The sequence below is a fragment of the Chironomus tepperi genome, unplaced genomic scaffold (genome assembly GCF_022539635.2).
Source record: "Chironomus tepperi strain 1889 unplaced genomic scaffold, CSIRO-AGI_Ctep_v1 contig_409, whole genome shotgun sequence".
In the NCBI taxonomy this organism is placed as follows: domain Eukaryota; kingdom Metazoa; phylum Arthropoda; class Insecta; order Diptera; family Chironomidae; genus Chironomus; species Chironomus tepperi.
This window is the reverse complement of record NW_027226531.1, coordinates 151770-167079: the sequence shown is the minus strand read 5'-3', so window position 1 is coordinate 167079 and position 15310 is coordinate 151770. Positions and strand designations below refer to the sequence as shown.

The 15310-nt window shown below is 35.9% G+C and overlaps 3 protein-coding genes across 3 annotated transcripts; all 3 read left to right on the top strand.

Moving 5' to 3' along the window:
- Positions 1-1002: 1002 nt before the first annotated feature.
- LOC139096962 (uncharacterized) lies at positions 1003-3322 on the top strand. Its single transcript, XM_070648724.1, has 2 exons — positions 1003-1189; positions 2101-3322. The coding sequence occupies exons 1-2, from the start codon at positions 1170-1172 to the stop codon at positions 3284-3286; spliced, it is 1206 nt and encodes a 401-aa protein (XP_070504825.1). The 5' UTR covers positions 1003-1169; the 3' UTR covers positions 3287-3322.
- A 1108-nt stretch (positions 3323-4430) lies between these two features.
- Positions 4431-6196, top strand: LOC139096921 (uncharacterized). Its single transcript, XM_070648675.1, has 2 exons — positions 4431-4592; positions 5107-6196. The coding sequence occupies exons 1-2, from the start codon at positions 4573-4575 to the stop codon at positions 6194-6196; spliced, it is 1110 nt and encodes a 369-aa protein (XP_070504776.1). The 5' UTR covers positions 4431-4572.
- A 5847-nt stretch (positions 6197-12043) lies between these two features.
- Positions 12044-13800, top strand: LOC139096986 (leucine-rich repeat-containing G-protein coupled receptor 6-like). The gene is made up of 2 exons (XM_070648750.1): positions 12044-12139; positions 12607-13800. Exons 1-2 carry the CDS (start codon positions 12120-12122, stop codon positions 13772-13774), a joined length of 1188 nt encoding a protein of 395 aa, XP_070504851.1. The 5' UTR covers positions 12044-12119; the 3' UTR covers positions 13775-13800.
- The last annotated feature ends 1510 nt before the right edge of the window (positions 13801-15310 follow it).

Here is a 15310-nt window from a genome sequence, read left to right as displayed (position 1 = left end):
GGTCTTCGGGTCTTCGGGTCTTCGGGTCTTCGGGTCTTCGGGTCTTCGGGTCTTCGGGTCTTCGGGTCTTCAGGTCTTCAGGTCTTCAGGTCTTCAGGTCTTCAGGTCTTCAGGTCTTCGGTCTTCGGTTCTTCGGGTCTTCGGTCTTCGGGTCTTCGGGTCTTTGGGTCTACGATTGTCAGTATTCGGGTTCTTCAGTTCTTCGTTCTTCGATTTTCGGTTTCGGTCTTCGGTTCTTCGGTCTTCTAGTTCCCCTTTAAAGTAATCAACAATGACTCACAAAAATCGCTCTTTTTATATGAATCAAAATATTATTTCTTTATGTTTACATTTTCTTTATGCTTTATCAGTGCATTTCTCTCTAAATTACTCAATTATTTTTTGTTATGTATATACTCTCATCATATGATGATTTATTTGTTTGAGAGTAATTTTAATAATGAGATTAATAAAAATGTGACTCATGTTTTTCACATGAACTATTTAGCTCAGTATGATGAATTTATAATTAAATAATATTGTCAAGGATTGTGAATGGGGTTGCAAGGGATGGGCAACTTATTGTTCATTGATTAAGTAGAATTGGGAAAGAAAATTTAGGAAGAATCGGTTCAAAATTCAACAGAACAAGCGAAATTGATGCACAAAGTTGTCTAGACCAGTGTTGTCCAGACTGTGTGTCGCGGCACATTGGTGTAAAATAGAATAGGCTTAGGTATGTCAAGCACTAATCAAGGTGTCGAATGGTCGTCAAGTCAAATAGCCGAATGTGTCCTCTTTTTACGTTGATGATGGACCTAGATTCTGCGTATGTCATGTGGGGTTAGGCCGAAGATTATAATTAAGGTGTGCCTAAAAGATAAAAGGTTGCCAACCACTGGTCTAGACACATTTGAATCCTTTTTCCCAATTTTAGTCATTTTAGCTCGACCTACGTATGTATTGACTCTTGCCTTCATTATTATTTGCTACAAGTGTCCAACCCTTGCACACTCTCTTCTCACATCAATTAAAACGTAAATAAAAATGAGAGAAAAGAAAATAAGAACTAAGCTCGTTATCAAAAAATTCTCAAATCATTTTCGGAAGTATACAAAATAATTTACAGTTGGAAGCTTGTAGTTCTCACTTTAATAATTAATAAATGTGACAAATTAAATTTTATTGACATGGATTTAATGTTTAAGTTGTGAGTATTTGTGACTAGATTGTCGTGTGGAATAGGTTGGAATTAGTTGACCTTATGTGTAGTTATGAGCTTGAGATTTATGGAAAGTTCAGGAAATTTGTAATTGAATTTAGTACTTCACTGGCCGTACTGATCAACTGATCAACTTGCCAATTCTCAATGCCAAGTGCAATATTATCTCTAGTTAGTACATGGAATTATAGAATTTAGGTTACAACAAAATATCAATTGTCACTTACATTGGATTGTCGTTTTTAGATCAGTTCTGATTGTAAAGCTGCACAAACTGTAGGAATGACTTTTAGGATAAGCCTCTCAAGTTCACATCCCGCTGCAGCGCTCAGGATTATGCCTTCACGCTATCGAAATCGGGATTCCGCGGGATTTCCCGATCCCGAAAAATTTCGGGATTTCCCGATCCCGAAAAATTTCGGGAAATCCCGAAAATTTCAATCCGGATCCCGATTCCGAAAATTTATCGGGACCGGGATTTCGAGAAAGCATGGTCAGGGTGTACCGCGAGAAGGTCAGCTTGACATTTGGTCAGCTACGTAGTCTGACATTGGCTTTCCTCTCCAATTCCGACAAAATTAAATTTATGTTCCAGAAAGTTTGAGAAATTTGTTATTAGGTCGATTAATAGCACCTGATGTACTTGGTATTGTTTATTGGGTAACGAGATAAATTGACTTTTTTGTTCTCAAACTCTACAATAAATGTATGACCTCTTAAAACAATGTTGTCCAAACCGTTTGTGCCTCGACACACCTTGGTGGTAAACCACGGCTAAAATCGAACAATGCATGCGGTTTATGACATGTCAACTGAACACTTTTGTGCCGCGGCACTCAGTTGAGACAACACTGCCTTAATAAAATTGACAATTCTATAATTTACTTCTTTAATTTTAGATTTGCAGCAATTACAATAATTCACCAAGCAGCATGTCAAACCGCCTTCAACACATCAATTGACATTCCACCAATTACAATCATAAATGTCAAATGTAACATAATCTCTGGACCCTTCAAGCGTGTACCAAACATAACAATATGTGATGTCGCTAGTCAGCTGACTATAAATGATGAGCATGTAAAAATCACATTTGATCACTTTTCATCCCGACTTAGAAAGGAAATTAATGGATTTCGTGCGGCTAACAAGAAAATTCTTTACGTTCCACAATTTGATGAAGGCACAGCAACAAGCATGCAGGCATTATCGATTCTAAATTCACAACTTCGGGAAATCAGGCAGGAGAACTTGAAGCCATTGGTCAATTTGGTAGTTATTGACTTGACAGCTAATGAAATTGAGAAATTGGACGCAAATTTATTCAGATTTAATGACGACTTGAAGGTCATCGTCCTTAGTAAGAACAAAATCAGGTTCATCGACTCCAGCACGTTCAGTAATCTCAAAAAATTGGAATCGCTGCAATTAAAGCCAAACCTTTGCTACTCAAAATCGTCAAAAAATAAGCTTGAAATACCGACAATGATTGAGGAAATTGAGGAAGTTTGCAGCAATTTTGACAGCTCGTCTGAATTTAGTTCCGTGACTTTTGATCACTTGACGTCCCCACAGCATGAGGACATCCAAAAAATGGTTCAAAAAATGGAAAATATTGAGAAATTTTTAATTATGCAAAATATTTTATTTGGTGGAATTTTATTGATGATGTTTATGATGTTTTGCTATTTTGGATGCAGGAGGTCCAGGTCTGGACTGGGTAATTCCACAAATCATCCAAAAATGGACTCACTGCCTTACCAAGCTAAATCAAAATACCGAGAAACAATCAAATTGGATCAAATGAATATAAATCCTAAAGTTGATCATCCTGTGGCAGCACCTAATGGTTTAGTGACAAAAACTCCCAATGAGGACAATCTGCAATCATCCTACAACGACAACAAACCTAAAAACGACAGCGATAGGCTGTATCAAGAAGTTAATTATGAGAACACAACGCCAAATGGTCTAACAAGTCATGATTTTTATTCTGAAGCTGTTGATGTGATTAGATGTAAGCAGCTGAGTGATAGGGTATCAAATGTGTATGCTGAACCTCAGCTGAGTGTGAAGAATAGCTGAAAAGATAATAAAAATGTTTTTATGAATTTTTTAGAATTGTTTTGTGGTTTTTGGGGTAATTGTGAGACAAGTAGGATGAACAAGGGTTGTTAATCATTTATTTCATGTGTACCTACTTACTTACTGGGACCATGGTCCGAATTGAATCCTAGGTTATTACAAAAGGCCTTCTATCTGACTCTGTTACTGGCCACATCACAAAGCTTGTAAAAATTCTCTGTTTTGACATCTAATTGATGAATCTTGCATTACTGTTCTACATTAAGTTGCTTTTGGAGCACCAGGGCGCCTTGTGGATTCTACCCAAGCGCGGTAAAACAAGTTTGTGTTTTCATCCCACTTACGACACCACTGCACACATGAAGCACAGGAGAAAATGTGTGGATATATGTGAAAATTCTTGGACCTCTCAAACCTTACCTCAAGTTAGACTCCGGTTTACAATTTGTTCTGAAATACAAATTTCCAGAGATCGAAGCCGCTGATAATTTAGCTGGCGGCGGCTAAAATGTTCGCTTAATTTAGCCGAGCTTAAATATTCGCTAAAATGAGCGAACATTTAGCCGCCGATCTTAGTGACTTTGATCTCTGCGAATTTCGTTTTATTATTTTGCTGCAAGACTTTGCATTCGACGGAGTAGGTTCAAAAGGTGAAAAGCAGGTTGCATTTTCAATTGTTAAGCATTAAAGCTTTAGTATTCTAATCACTGGAAAAGCAATCCATAAAAGTGAAGTTCAATTTCTACATGATTCCAGAAATAGGGGTCCGAATAACGGATATCCATACCGGACGTTACCAGTAATTACCGGTAATATCCATTACCGTCAAATCCCGATTACCGGTAATTTTCTGACCTCTATCCACAAATTTTAATTCACTAGCATTTAATATGAAGTCTATGAATCCGATACACAAGTGAAGGGCGGGATTATGTCAAAGCAGATAAAAAAAAAGCTAGTCAACTATTTAGTTCGTTCCTAATTCTGACTCTATGCTTTCTCGCTATCGGGATCGGGATTTCGAGAAAGCATATCTGACTCATTTCAGCATCGTAACCTCTCTCAAGTAAAACATTCTATCAAACTTTAAATTAAGGAACATTAAATAAATAAATGTCATTTATATCTCGCAGTTCAAAGAAGATAAACCGAGTGCGTAATTGAGTCAATACGTGAATCATATGTGATTTGTATGTGAATTTGATTCATTCAAATTTGACGTGTTTTGCTGTTTTTGACTTATTTCAACAAGATCAACGACTGAGGAAGCTTTAAAAACCAAAAAAATGAACTTTTTTAAAATATTGTGAGTATTATTGATACATTGATGTTTAGATGGCTGCATGGGTAGTTATTAACTAGTCATTTGTGGCTTATTTTATGATTAAATATAAGACAAACGGTCGATTAATCACAGATCCCTTGTGAGCATTATGTTGTCGAGGGAATTTCATTTAACAAAATAGTTCCCATGAACTTTTCTGATCGTGATTTTGTAGCATAATTTGTTGGGTTTGCCAAAATTAGATGCACATAGATGCAGAGATGCACAAAACTGCAGGCCTGCAGTAGGCCTGCGCATCCGGATTCGCATCCAAATGCATCTAAAAATTTAACCAAATACTTTAAAAACTCTGAAAATGACAAATCCATCCAAAAAGTTCATATGGATGTAGTTGGATGCAATTGGATGCGCATCTAGAACAATAAAAACTACAGGCCTGCTGCAAGCCTACGCATCTGGGCGAACCCTAGTAATTTGTGATCTGTTTAAGCTTATTTAATAGTTTACTAATTTAAATATTTCTGTCCAATTTCAGAGAACTGATAATCCTACTCATTGGCTCAGGCTCATCTCATGGTCATTGGTTTAATGCTACCTGCATTCACGAAACGAATTTTGATCTAGGTTTAGCTGTATGCAAGATAAATCCTGGAATTCAATCAGTTCATTATGAAAACACTCAAATTGGTTTGAAAAATGCAGTCGGTTCGCTAGCGGGATTAATTGCTGAGGATGTGGAGATGCTTTATATTCCAAATGGAATTGAAATATTCATCAAACCCCTGAAATTGCTGAGCATCACAAAAGCTAAATTGCGTAAAATAACTAAGCAAAATTTTGAAAAATTTGATAATCTTTTCTATTTGGACTTAAGTTACAACGAAATTGAGATCCTCGAGGATAACTTATTCCGTGCCAATAAATATTTAACTACAATTATTCTGAATTCCAATAGGATTAAAGTAGTTGAAGCTAATGCCTTTAATTCTCTTTCAAATTTAAGGAGTTTTGATTTTCGTAATAATGAATGCTATTCAAATTATTCAAATGAGAGTCACAATATTGCATTTCTTATTAAGCACATAGAAACCGTGTGCCTTAATTATAACCTTAAATTGTGGAATCGTATTAGTGAAAATAATGAAAAATTTGATAATTTAACAAAAGAAAATGCAATAATGAGGAAGAGATTTGAAGATTTAGTGACGAATCATAGTGCTAGTGAATCCCGAAATTTAATATTAGTAACAGCAATATTAGTCATATTCGGAGTAGTTTTGCTGATAATTCTAGCAATTGCTCTAATTTATCTCAAATATAAATCACTTAATCATCAGAATTCAGCAACAACAACGAATAAAGTCCGTCCATACGAAGCAATCAGTCCACCAATCAGCAATTTTACAATATCTACAGACTGCACAGCCATAACCAATACCATGCCTAACGAAAATTGTGAAAATGTCTACTCTGAAGTTCCATATGATGAAGTTCAAAAGCCAAACAATACACAAAATAATGTCAATACTGAAGATTTTTATGCTGAGCTTGACAATCAAACACAACCAAAAAGTGACGATGAAGTTAGAGATCTTTATGCTATTGTTAATAAAGAAAATGTTTAGAGGATTAAATGATTAACGACTATGGCATAATACTGGATTTAAAGTGAATCAGGAATGAATTCAGCCGTGACTCTGACTTGATCAAGTCAGGAAACAAATCTGCAATCAAGTCAGAATCACGTCTGTAATCATTGCATATTCACCTTAAATCCGGTACCATGCCAAAGTCACACCGATCTGGAGCTGAATTTTGGATCGATTAACCGACTTGTGCTTTTCAATAAAGCTCAAAATTCAAAAAAGAAATATATTAAATTTTACTATTAATAGCCTTCCTCTAGTAAGCTTCTAAACAATAAAATTGTAATCCTAATCATAAATGTTCGAAGAAAATCAAAGAATTTACAAATAAAAACAAACTAATTTCATTTTAAATACAAACACGAATATCCTTGTCTAATTTTTCCATGAGTTCTTTCATATCATCAAGATTATGTTGTCTTGTTTGACCTTGATTGAAGCTTAGACATAACTTGGGTGACTATCTGTATTGATTTTGATAGAAATCTTTGTTGTTGAAAACTGGTAGAATGCAGTCATGGACAAACTATAAAATACTACCGAAAATTGCAGGGCTGTACTATTAAAATGCACGTCTATGGTTCTTGGTCGAACCCTAGAAATTTGTAAGGTTTAAAATTGAGCATTTATAATCCAGCCCCAGGCACTATCGTATAAATTGTCAGAGACCTTCCACTTATCACGTAACATTCATAGTAAACGAGACCTTTGTATTTTATTTTAAACTGTAGATCTTAGTACAGAAGTCTGACGCATTTTCTCTTGTTAAGCAATCATTTATCACTAAACAATCTAGCACAGCTCTATATTTCAATGATCTGGATAGCCAATTGATTTTTGTATTGTCAATTTCAATTATTCATCGTGAGTCAGCGTGAATGCTTGAACATATGTAAATAGGTCTAAACCAGAGTTGGCAGGATGGAATCTTGACACAACCAGACGAGTGAACACGATCAGTTGATATGAAGTTGATACAGAATATCAATTCTGTAGCAGAAACAAAATTTTGCTGATCAACTTTTTTTTTGAAATACACAAGGAAAAAGACATATTGAAGCTCCAAAAGATATATGGCACAAAACGGTGATTATAGACATTCAGCTCAACGTTCGGACAAATAATTTGTACAAAGCAAGTAAATAATGTAAATCTTCATACCAGAGCCTGCAGACCAGAGCTTGAAGTTGGCTCGAAATTTGTATGAAAAAGTCGGCTTGAGTCTATTCGACTTCATATAAAATTTGGGTTAACTTCGGAACAGACTTCTTGTTTTCAATGAAATCCAGACTCTAATTTCTTTGGAATTCGGACTTTAGTCAAGGAACCTTTATGGAATATTGTATTCCGGAGTCTCTAAGTCATACCAACTCTGGTACAATTAGATTAACATTTACAATACAGACATGATTGAATCGTACATTAAATCTAATCTAAAAGAAACAAATTCTCAATAAAACCAATAAAAATAAACAATTTAATACTTGAGACAGCTTTTACACTTCAAATATATTTTAGACATCACCAAAGGACGATGGAGATGTTGAAAAAACTAAGTTAAGTCAATTGTGTTAATCATGAAGTTGTTGTGGATTATTATTAGATTTTTGTTGATTCTTCAGTCAATAAATTGCAGAAATTTTCAAAATTTAACAGAAAATCAAGATTTTTTGAGCATCTCAAAAGCTTTACACGACATTGCTGATGTGTATTTGCTGAATAGACACAAGGAGCTTCATATTTTCATGTTCAAGACTAGACAGAGAGTTCCACAGGATATTGCGAATGACTTTATATCCAGAACCAACGAGACATTCCTGTACCGAGTTTCAAAAGTTGGCAATTTATATGAAATAGTTGTGTCGTACCTAAAACATCCATCGTTCCTGTTTTTTGATGACATATTCACGTTCAGATATATTGAACAAATCTTTGAAGTCACTCACTTCCATCAACAGCCAATTAAGCACTTTGCCTACATATCCAGCCTCACATTCGATCAATTACAGTCATCAGAGATTTATAAATATTACAGTCGATTGCCAGTCATTGGCAGTGCTGTTTTTACTCACACATACTTCATCACTAATGAGCCTGACACAGTCACGCTGTCGACTGTCGAATGGTTCAGTCCTAATCGATGTCATCAGCCATATCTAGTCAGGCTGAACACATTTGACAAAAGGACACAAAAATGGACCTCAAAACTTGAAAATTATGATAAATTTATGAATTATCACAACTGTGAATTAGTCATGATGCTGCCAGTTCCACATGCTGACACATTTGTCTATCATGCGTCTGGATATGTAGTATTGAATAATTATGAGTCAAACTTTAAGATTTATGGAATTTCTCCAATAATTTTCAGCATAGCTGGTGATTTTTACAATTTTAGGCATGCTTATCAGCCAGCTGACTTTAGTCCAAATTTTCTTGATAAATTGGATGACAGCAAAGCTCATTTAAAATTAATTGATGGTGATTTGAAATTACCGGACGTATATTTTGGTATATCCAGTCTACCTGCAATGGATAGTCGATTGGCGGTGTCGAATGTCGTGACGGACATGAATTTTTATGTATTTGTGTCTCCGGGTGAGAAGTACACGCAATATGAGAAATTTATACTTCCATTCGACATCCAGACATGGATTTTGTTGCTTGTGGCTTTTATTGTCACATTTTTGACTATTTTGGTCATCAATCGACTGTCAAAATCATGCCAAAATGACACATCAATTTGGAATTTAGTTCCAATATTCTTTGGATTCGGTCAAACAAAACTGCCAAGGAAGAAGTTCTTGCGGTTCATTTTGACACTTTTTATACTATTCTGCTTAATTTTTCGGACATGCTTTCAGAGCAAATTCATTGAGTTCATGACAAGTGATCCAAGGCATTTGCCACCAAAAACTATTGAAGAGCTGCATGAAAGGAACTACACAATATACACATTGCAGGCAACTCATGATATATATCGGATGAGGAGTAAGCAACATAAATGGTAAGTTATGTACAGAGTTTGGATTTTGTATGGAAAAATCGACTTTGAGTCTGATTATGCATCTGTAGGTAGACGCACATGTGGATTCTTTTAGTGCTTGACTCACTGACTCCTTGACTCCTTGAGTTATTGACACCTTGAGTCCACCTGTTTATTCTGTCCTTCAAACGAATACTCAAATTAGTACAATAACAAGTCGGCCAATCGATCTAAAATCCGGCAACAAACCAACGTGACTCTGGCATGATGCCTAACCAATTCTACGTCAAGGGTAAGTTGGGAGTCGAAGTGGCTCTGTTGCACGGAATGATATCTAAGAATAGAATAGAATAGAATATAATGTTGGGTTTGCTTCAGAGTTGGCAGGACTCCAATGTGAAGTCCGGATTTTTGGAGCACTCACAGCTTCTTTTAGTTAGACTACAAGCAGTAATGTCGGCAAAGTAGTGATAGGAGTCATTCCATCTTGGACCTGGATTTTAGATCAATTAACCAATTATCATGCTATTTAGAGTAATTATTAAATTGACTTTATATCTAATTTACCAGGCAAAACATAACAATAGCAAGTCCACTAGACTTCCACCAAATATCACTAACTCAATCACAAAACCCATCAGCCAAATTAGCCTTAACAATTGATGAATTTTATGTCAATTACCAACACTCAAAATTTATGCAAAGTCACAATTGGAATAAGCTTAAAGACGTGGTTCTGTTCAAAAGTCAAGATGCTTTCTTTTTTCATGGTGCTGCACATTACACGAGGATGCTGATTAACCTGATTGACAATTTGATTCCAACTGGAATTATGAAATATTTAATTGAGGAATTTTACACAAGAAAATTTAAATTTAGAGGAATTGAAAAGGAACTGAATATTTTGACACTTGATGATCTTGGATTTGGATTTAAGGTTTGGCTTGGATGCTGTCTTGTGTCTTTTATTGGATATGTTGGTGAATATTTGGTTGGATTCAAGAGAAAGAGGAAAATTGTGAAATTTGCAAAAGTATATCCAATTATTGAGACATGCAATTTTGATGTTGATGCCATTTTGACACAAGAATTGTTGAACAAATTCAGAATTAAGGGAAGTGACAAGAATGAATCAGTGGATTTAATGTTTGGTGAGGAAATTGCATCTGCAGAGCTTGACGAAGAAGTTGAAAGTATCCAAAATATTATAAATATTTTGCTGACAAAAAGTGTTGGAATTGAGAAACCAAGAAAAAATCATTTGATTTTGATAGAAGACTTTATGGATTGAACATCAAATTTGTGCTTTGATTGAGTGATTGAGTGTAATTAGGCCTAAACAGATACATCATATGATTTATATAGTAGTGAATTGTGTCAATTTCAGACCTAAAAGGCTTATATAATAAATAAAGCGATGTAAATCATTCTTTATATTCATGAAATATTACATGACTAAGTTCATTTTACTCTATTTCAGTCAAGCTGCAAGTCAGTAAACATTTTGATAATCTCAACAATATGGTTCATTTAGACTTACTGGACAACAATTGCGTTAATTTGTCAATTGATGAGCCAAGGACGGTCCAGGAAGGCTTAAGGACAGTCAATAGGTCAACCTCATGTCCTTATGCTGACAATCTAAATTCAAGCCATTACAATAAGCACCAAACATTAGAAAGCATCAAAAATTTTCATATATTCAGCCTTATTGTGATTGCCTTACTGTTGCTGATCATCATTATTGCATTTTTACTTGCCAGATGCAATAAGAGATTCCAATACAGATTAGAGAGAATCAGTGCAAGGATGTCAAGCTTGAGAAATGCTGAAAATCCTCAAAATGATGAGCAACCTAAGGAAAATGCGTCAAAAAATCAGCATGTTGAGTTCGTCAAAGATGATCATGATGTGATTAATCAAGTTGAAGCTCAGTCATCAGCATAATAGACAGCAACTTAGTCATGTATGAAAGCAGAGTTGGGAGGAATCTCTGAATGGCACATGATGAAGAAATGGCTGAAAATCCGGCTCTAAGTCAACGTAACTTTGTCTTCAGGTCAATTCCGATGAAATTTAGCTTCAGGACAGCATCAAGTCGACCTGGGGTAAGATTTTCAGCCATACCTACGCTATCTGCTTTTTAGGGATCCATTTTGGAGTTGGACTTGAAACAAAATGATGCTCGGACTCTACTGAAGGTGGACTTTGAAGTCTATTTGTAATTCATAATCCAGAAGTCCTGCCAACTCTGTTATAAACCTATAATTAATCAAAAATTGTGAATTTATGATGAATAAATGATTATTTCGTAAATAATGTTTTTGATGACTTTATGGACGAATATTTCAGACTCTCCTTACTTACTTCCTTGGCTGGAGCACACGGGGGACCATTGCCGCACGTAAAGAATATCTAATGACAGCTCTATCCTTCGAAACCTTCTGTCAGTTCGGGATATTAAGGTTTCCAATTCAACACAAAAAATCCAGAAATACTTCAGCCTTCCTTGCGATCTCTTGCCATCAACGTAGTCTACAGTAGTTACTTTAAGAACTGGGACGTCACTTAACCTTCTGTATACATGGCTCTATTCATGCGGTCAGACTTTACTCATGTTTTTAAGTCCCGGAAGTGGATACTTCTTCCGAATCTCATCTTGATTGGAACAGGCTTCGAGTAATTATCCGTATGCCTAGTCATAAGCTTGACATTTCATTTGAGTATCCAAACTATAAAAATTATCTAGTTACGACTGTAAACTCTACAAAATAAAAATTGTTCATTATCTTCTTCTTCTCAGTTTTTTAAATACTCATTTAAATTAATATACAGTGCGAGTGAGTCTAGATCACATAATATACAAGATAAATAATTAAAATACTTTAATTCCTGTGTTACACTAAGTTTCAAGCAATGAATTTACCTTGGAAAATGTAAGTAATTTTTAATTATTTTTATAAGTGTGGTGAACAGAAAATACTGCTTATTTGTAACTTCTTGCTTATTTCTTACTTCCTTGGCTGGGGTGCACGAGGAATTAATAAGTGTGAAATGTGAATGTCTTCAAATAGCACAAATCGATTAACCGATTAATAAAAAAATCAATTTAAATCCGACTAAATGCTAATGTGAAATGAAACGCATATAAACGACCAGCTATGGTGCAGATGTGTAGCCATTCTAAACAGTTAAAGATCATCGCTTCCTATTTGATTAATAGTCTAATTATTAGAGTTCGTCAAAATTGCAGGCCTTCAGCCTTCGTTCCATAAATCGCGTGTCGGCACAGCTAACACGCAGGAAGTACAGACCTGCGGTTCATTACTCAAACCCTCCTAATTTAGTAATTTTAATATTAAATCTCAACTCATAATCTCAATTACAACACATAAATTTCCAGATCACTCATCCTCCTATTATTCACAATATACTCATCAAATTGTGACAATCATGCTGTAAAGTGCACTAAGAAGACAAAAATGACATTTGGTCATCTTAAAATTATTCCAGCATGCGTCATTGACGATGAAACGGACCTAAAGATTCACGATGAAAATCCAACTGTTAAATTTGAAAATTTCCAGTCCGAAATGAAGGTTATAGCCATAAAGGATGTCGAATTTTGGCACATTCCAAATACAATTAACGACGCGTTTCCATTCCTCAAAGGCCTGCAGATCACCAACTCAAATTTGAAAAAAATAACGGCCGAAAATTTCGAAAAATTGGAATCATTGGCATACTTGAACCTACATGGCAATATGATTGAGGAACTGAACAAGAATTTATTCCATAAAAATAAATTGCTGACGGAAATTGACTTGAGCAGCAATAAAATCAAGAAAATTCATCCAACAGCATTTACGGGCATCCTTAAGATCACCAAACTTGATTTAAAGAGTAATTTATGCATTGACAAAACATTCGAGGATGTCAAAATTGGCACAATCATCGATCAAGTCTGGTCACCATGCTCGAGTCAATATGAAATTGAGGAACTGCAAAAGGCTGTAAAGACGCTAAAATCCGACGTCAAAGAGATTGACAATCTTAAGGTTCAATTTGACAGAATCAACGATAAAATGGCTGAATTTAACATTTCAGTCAATCCAATTAAGTCCATAGCTACAACAACAACAACAACACCTAAGCCTGATTCATACATCGCACAATTACTCAACATTCCAATATCATCAGTCATTCCAGTTCCACATACAACACTTGACATCACAATCGTCAATACTGGACTTTTGGTTTTCGTCCTTGTCATCGTGTCGTGCTGCATGTGCTGCCGAAAAACACCAAAACCCGTTGAAACATTAAAGACGATTGTCGTTAAAGGCTCAGATTATGAGAAAATTAAAGGAATGACGTTAAACAAGACTGGAAATAATGATGCTGGACATGATTGTGATAAATTGATGACATCCAAGCCTATCGCTGAGAATAAACAGGCACAAGAAAATGAATCTGCTGGAAGTTTTGAAGACATCCTTGATGAGGGACATGACGTAGTTCAAACAGATTGGTCTGTTGCTTATAAGTCGGAAAGTGAGGATAAAGAGTAGACGGTTGGTATTAGAGTTGGCAGGACTTTGGGAGGATGGACTATAAAGGTGTTTCCAATGGAGTCCAGACTCTTGGCTTGATAGAGTGCGGACATCATTGGAGGCACCCTTACTTTGGAGTCCTGTCAACTCTTATGGGAATGGGAAAGGTTTAGAGGCTTATTAGGGGAGGGGAACTAAGGGTTCGCGATGTCGAAACCGAGACTTCTCAGGGAGTTTCGGTATCGGTCTCGGGAAACCTTAGGGGGTAACTAAAAAAATTGATAGCCCGGAATCTTATGACGTAGAAAATAGTCAAATTGTAACCATTCAGAATAGTATTACTTTGGTATGCAGTCCAATTTTACCTAGTAGAGCTTCACACTGGTATGCAGCCTAACTTTGTCAAACTCAGCTTCACTCTTGAGTCTTGTAGACCTGAATGGCTACTATATGAATTTTTTTACGCCATTTGTCTTCCAGGTGGGTTTTTCCAAGATTTTTTTTTTATGAAAAAATACATAAATTCATTCATATTAAGAAGGAGTGAAGAAGGGAAGGGGATACAGCAATGGGGGAAGGCAAGGGAAAGGGCAAAAATTAAAGGAAGAGTAGGATGGTACGCGGAAGAGAGGAAAGAAGGAAAGGGGTAGTAAAGGAGGGAAGGAAACAGGGAAGAAAGGGGAAAACGTGGGGATGATGAAGGGGAGGTGTAGATGGAATAGATGATGATAAATACGAAGTAACCAACCGTAAATATTCTATTGTCCATTTTTAATTCCATTATTTATTTTAAAAAGTTCGTTATTTTTTAACCGTCCGTTCACTTACATATTACAAAATACATTTGGGAGGTCATAGGAGAGAAAAGAGGGAAGAGTGGGATAGGAGAGAAAGAGAGGATTAGCGAGAAAGGGGGGAAAGAGTGGGAAAACCGGGAAGTATGGAAGAGTAGGAAGTAGGAAGAGGGAAGATATGAAACAGAGGGAACAGCGAGAACAGTGAGAACAGTGAGAACAGAGGCAAATCGAAGAAGAGCGAAAAGGGAGAACAAGTGGAACGGGGAAAGAGAGGAAAGAAGAAGGAAAGGGGAAACAAGATGAATAGGGAATATTGGAAGGGTAAGAAGCGAGAAGAGGAGAACATTGTGAACAGCGAGACCAAGGAGAACAAATGGAACAGGGTATAGACGGGGAACAGGGCTAACTAGAAGAACAGGAATTAAAATGGTAAGAAGGGCAACAGGAAGGACAAGGGAAAAAAGGAGAAGAGGGGAAATAGGGAAAAGGGGGAAGAATGGGAAGAGAGAACATGGGGAACAGCGGGAAGAGGAGGAATAGGATAAGAAAAAACATTGGGAATGAGAGGGAACAGGGGAAATGAGGAGGGGGTGGTTTTGGTTAGATTGGCTTGACGTGGTCCTTAAGTGAACGGCGCATTAATTATACTTATATAAATATTATAGTACATTATGTTAAAAATTATCTAAATATGACATTACTTATGAATAAAATCCCTGAATATCAAATAAAATTAGTCATTTTTGTGCATGATTAT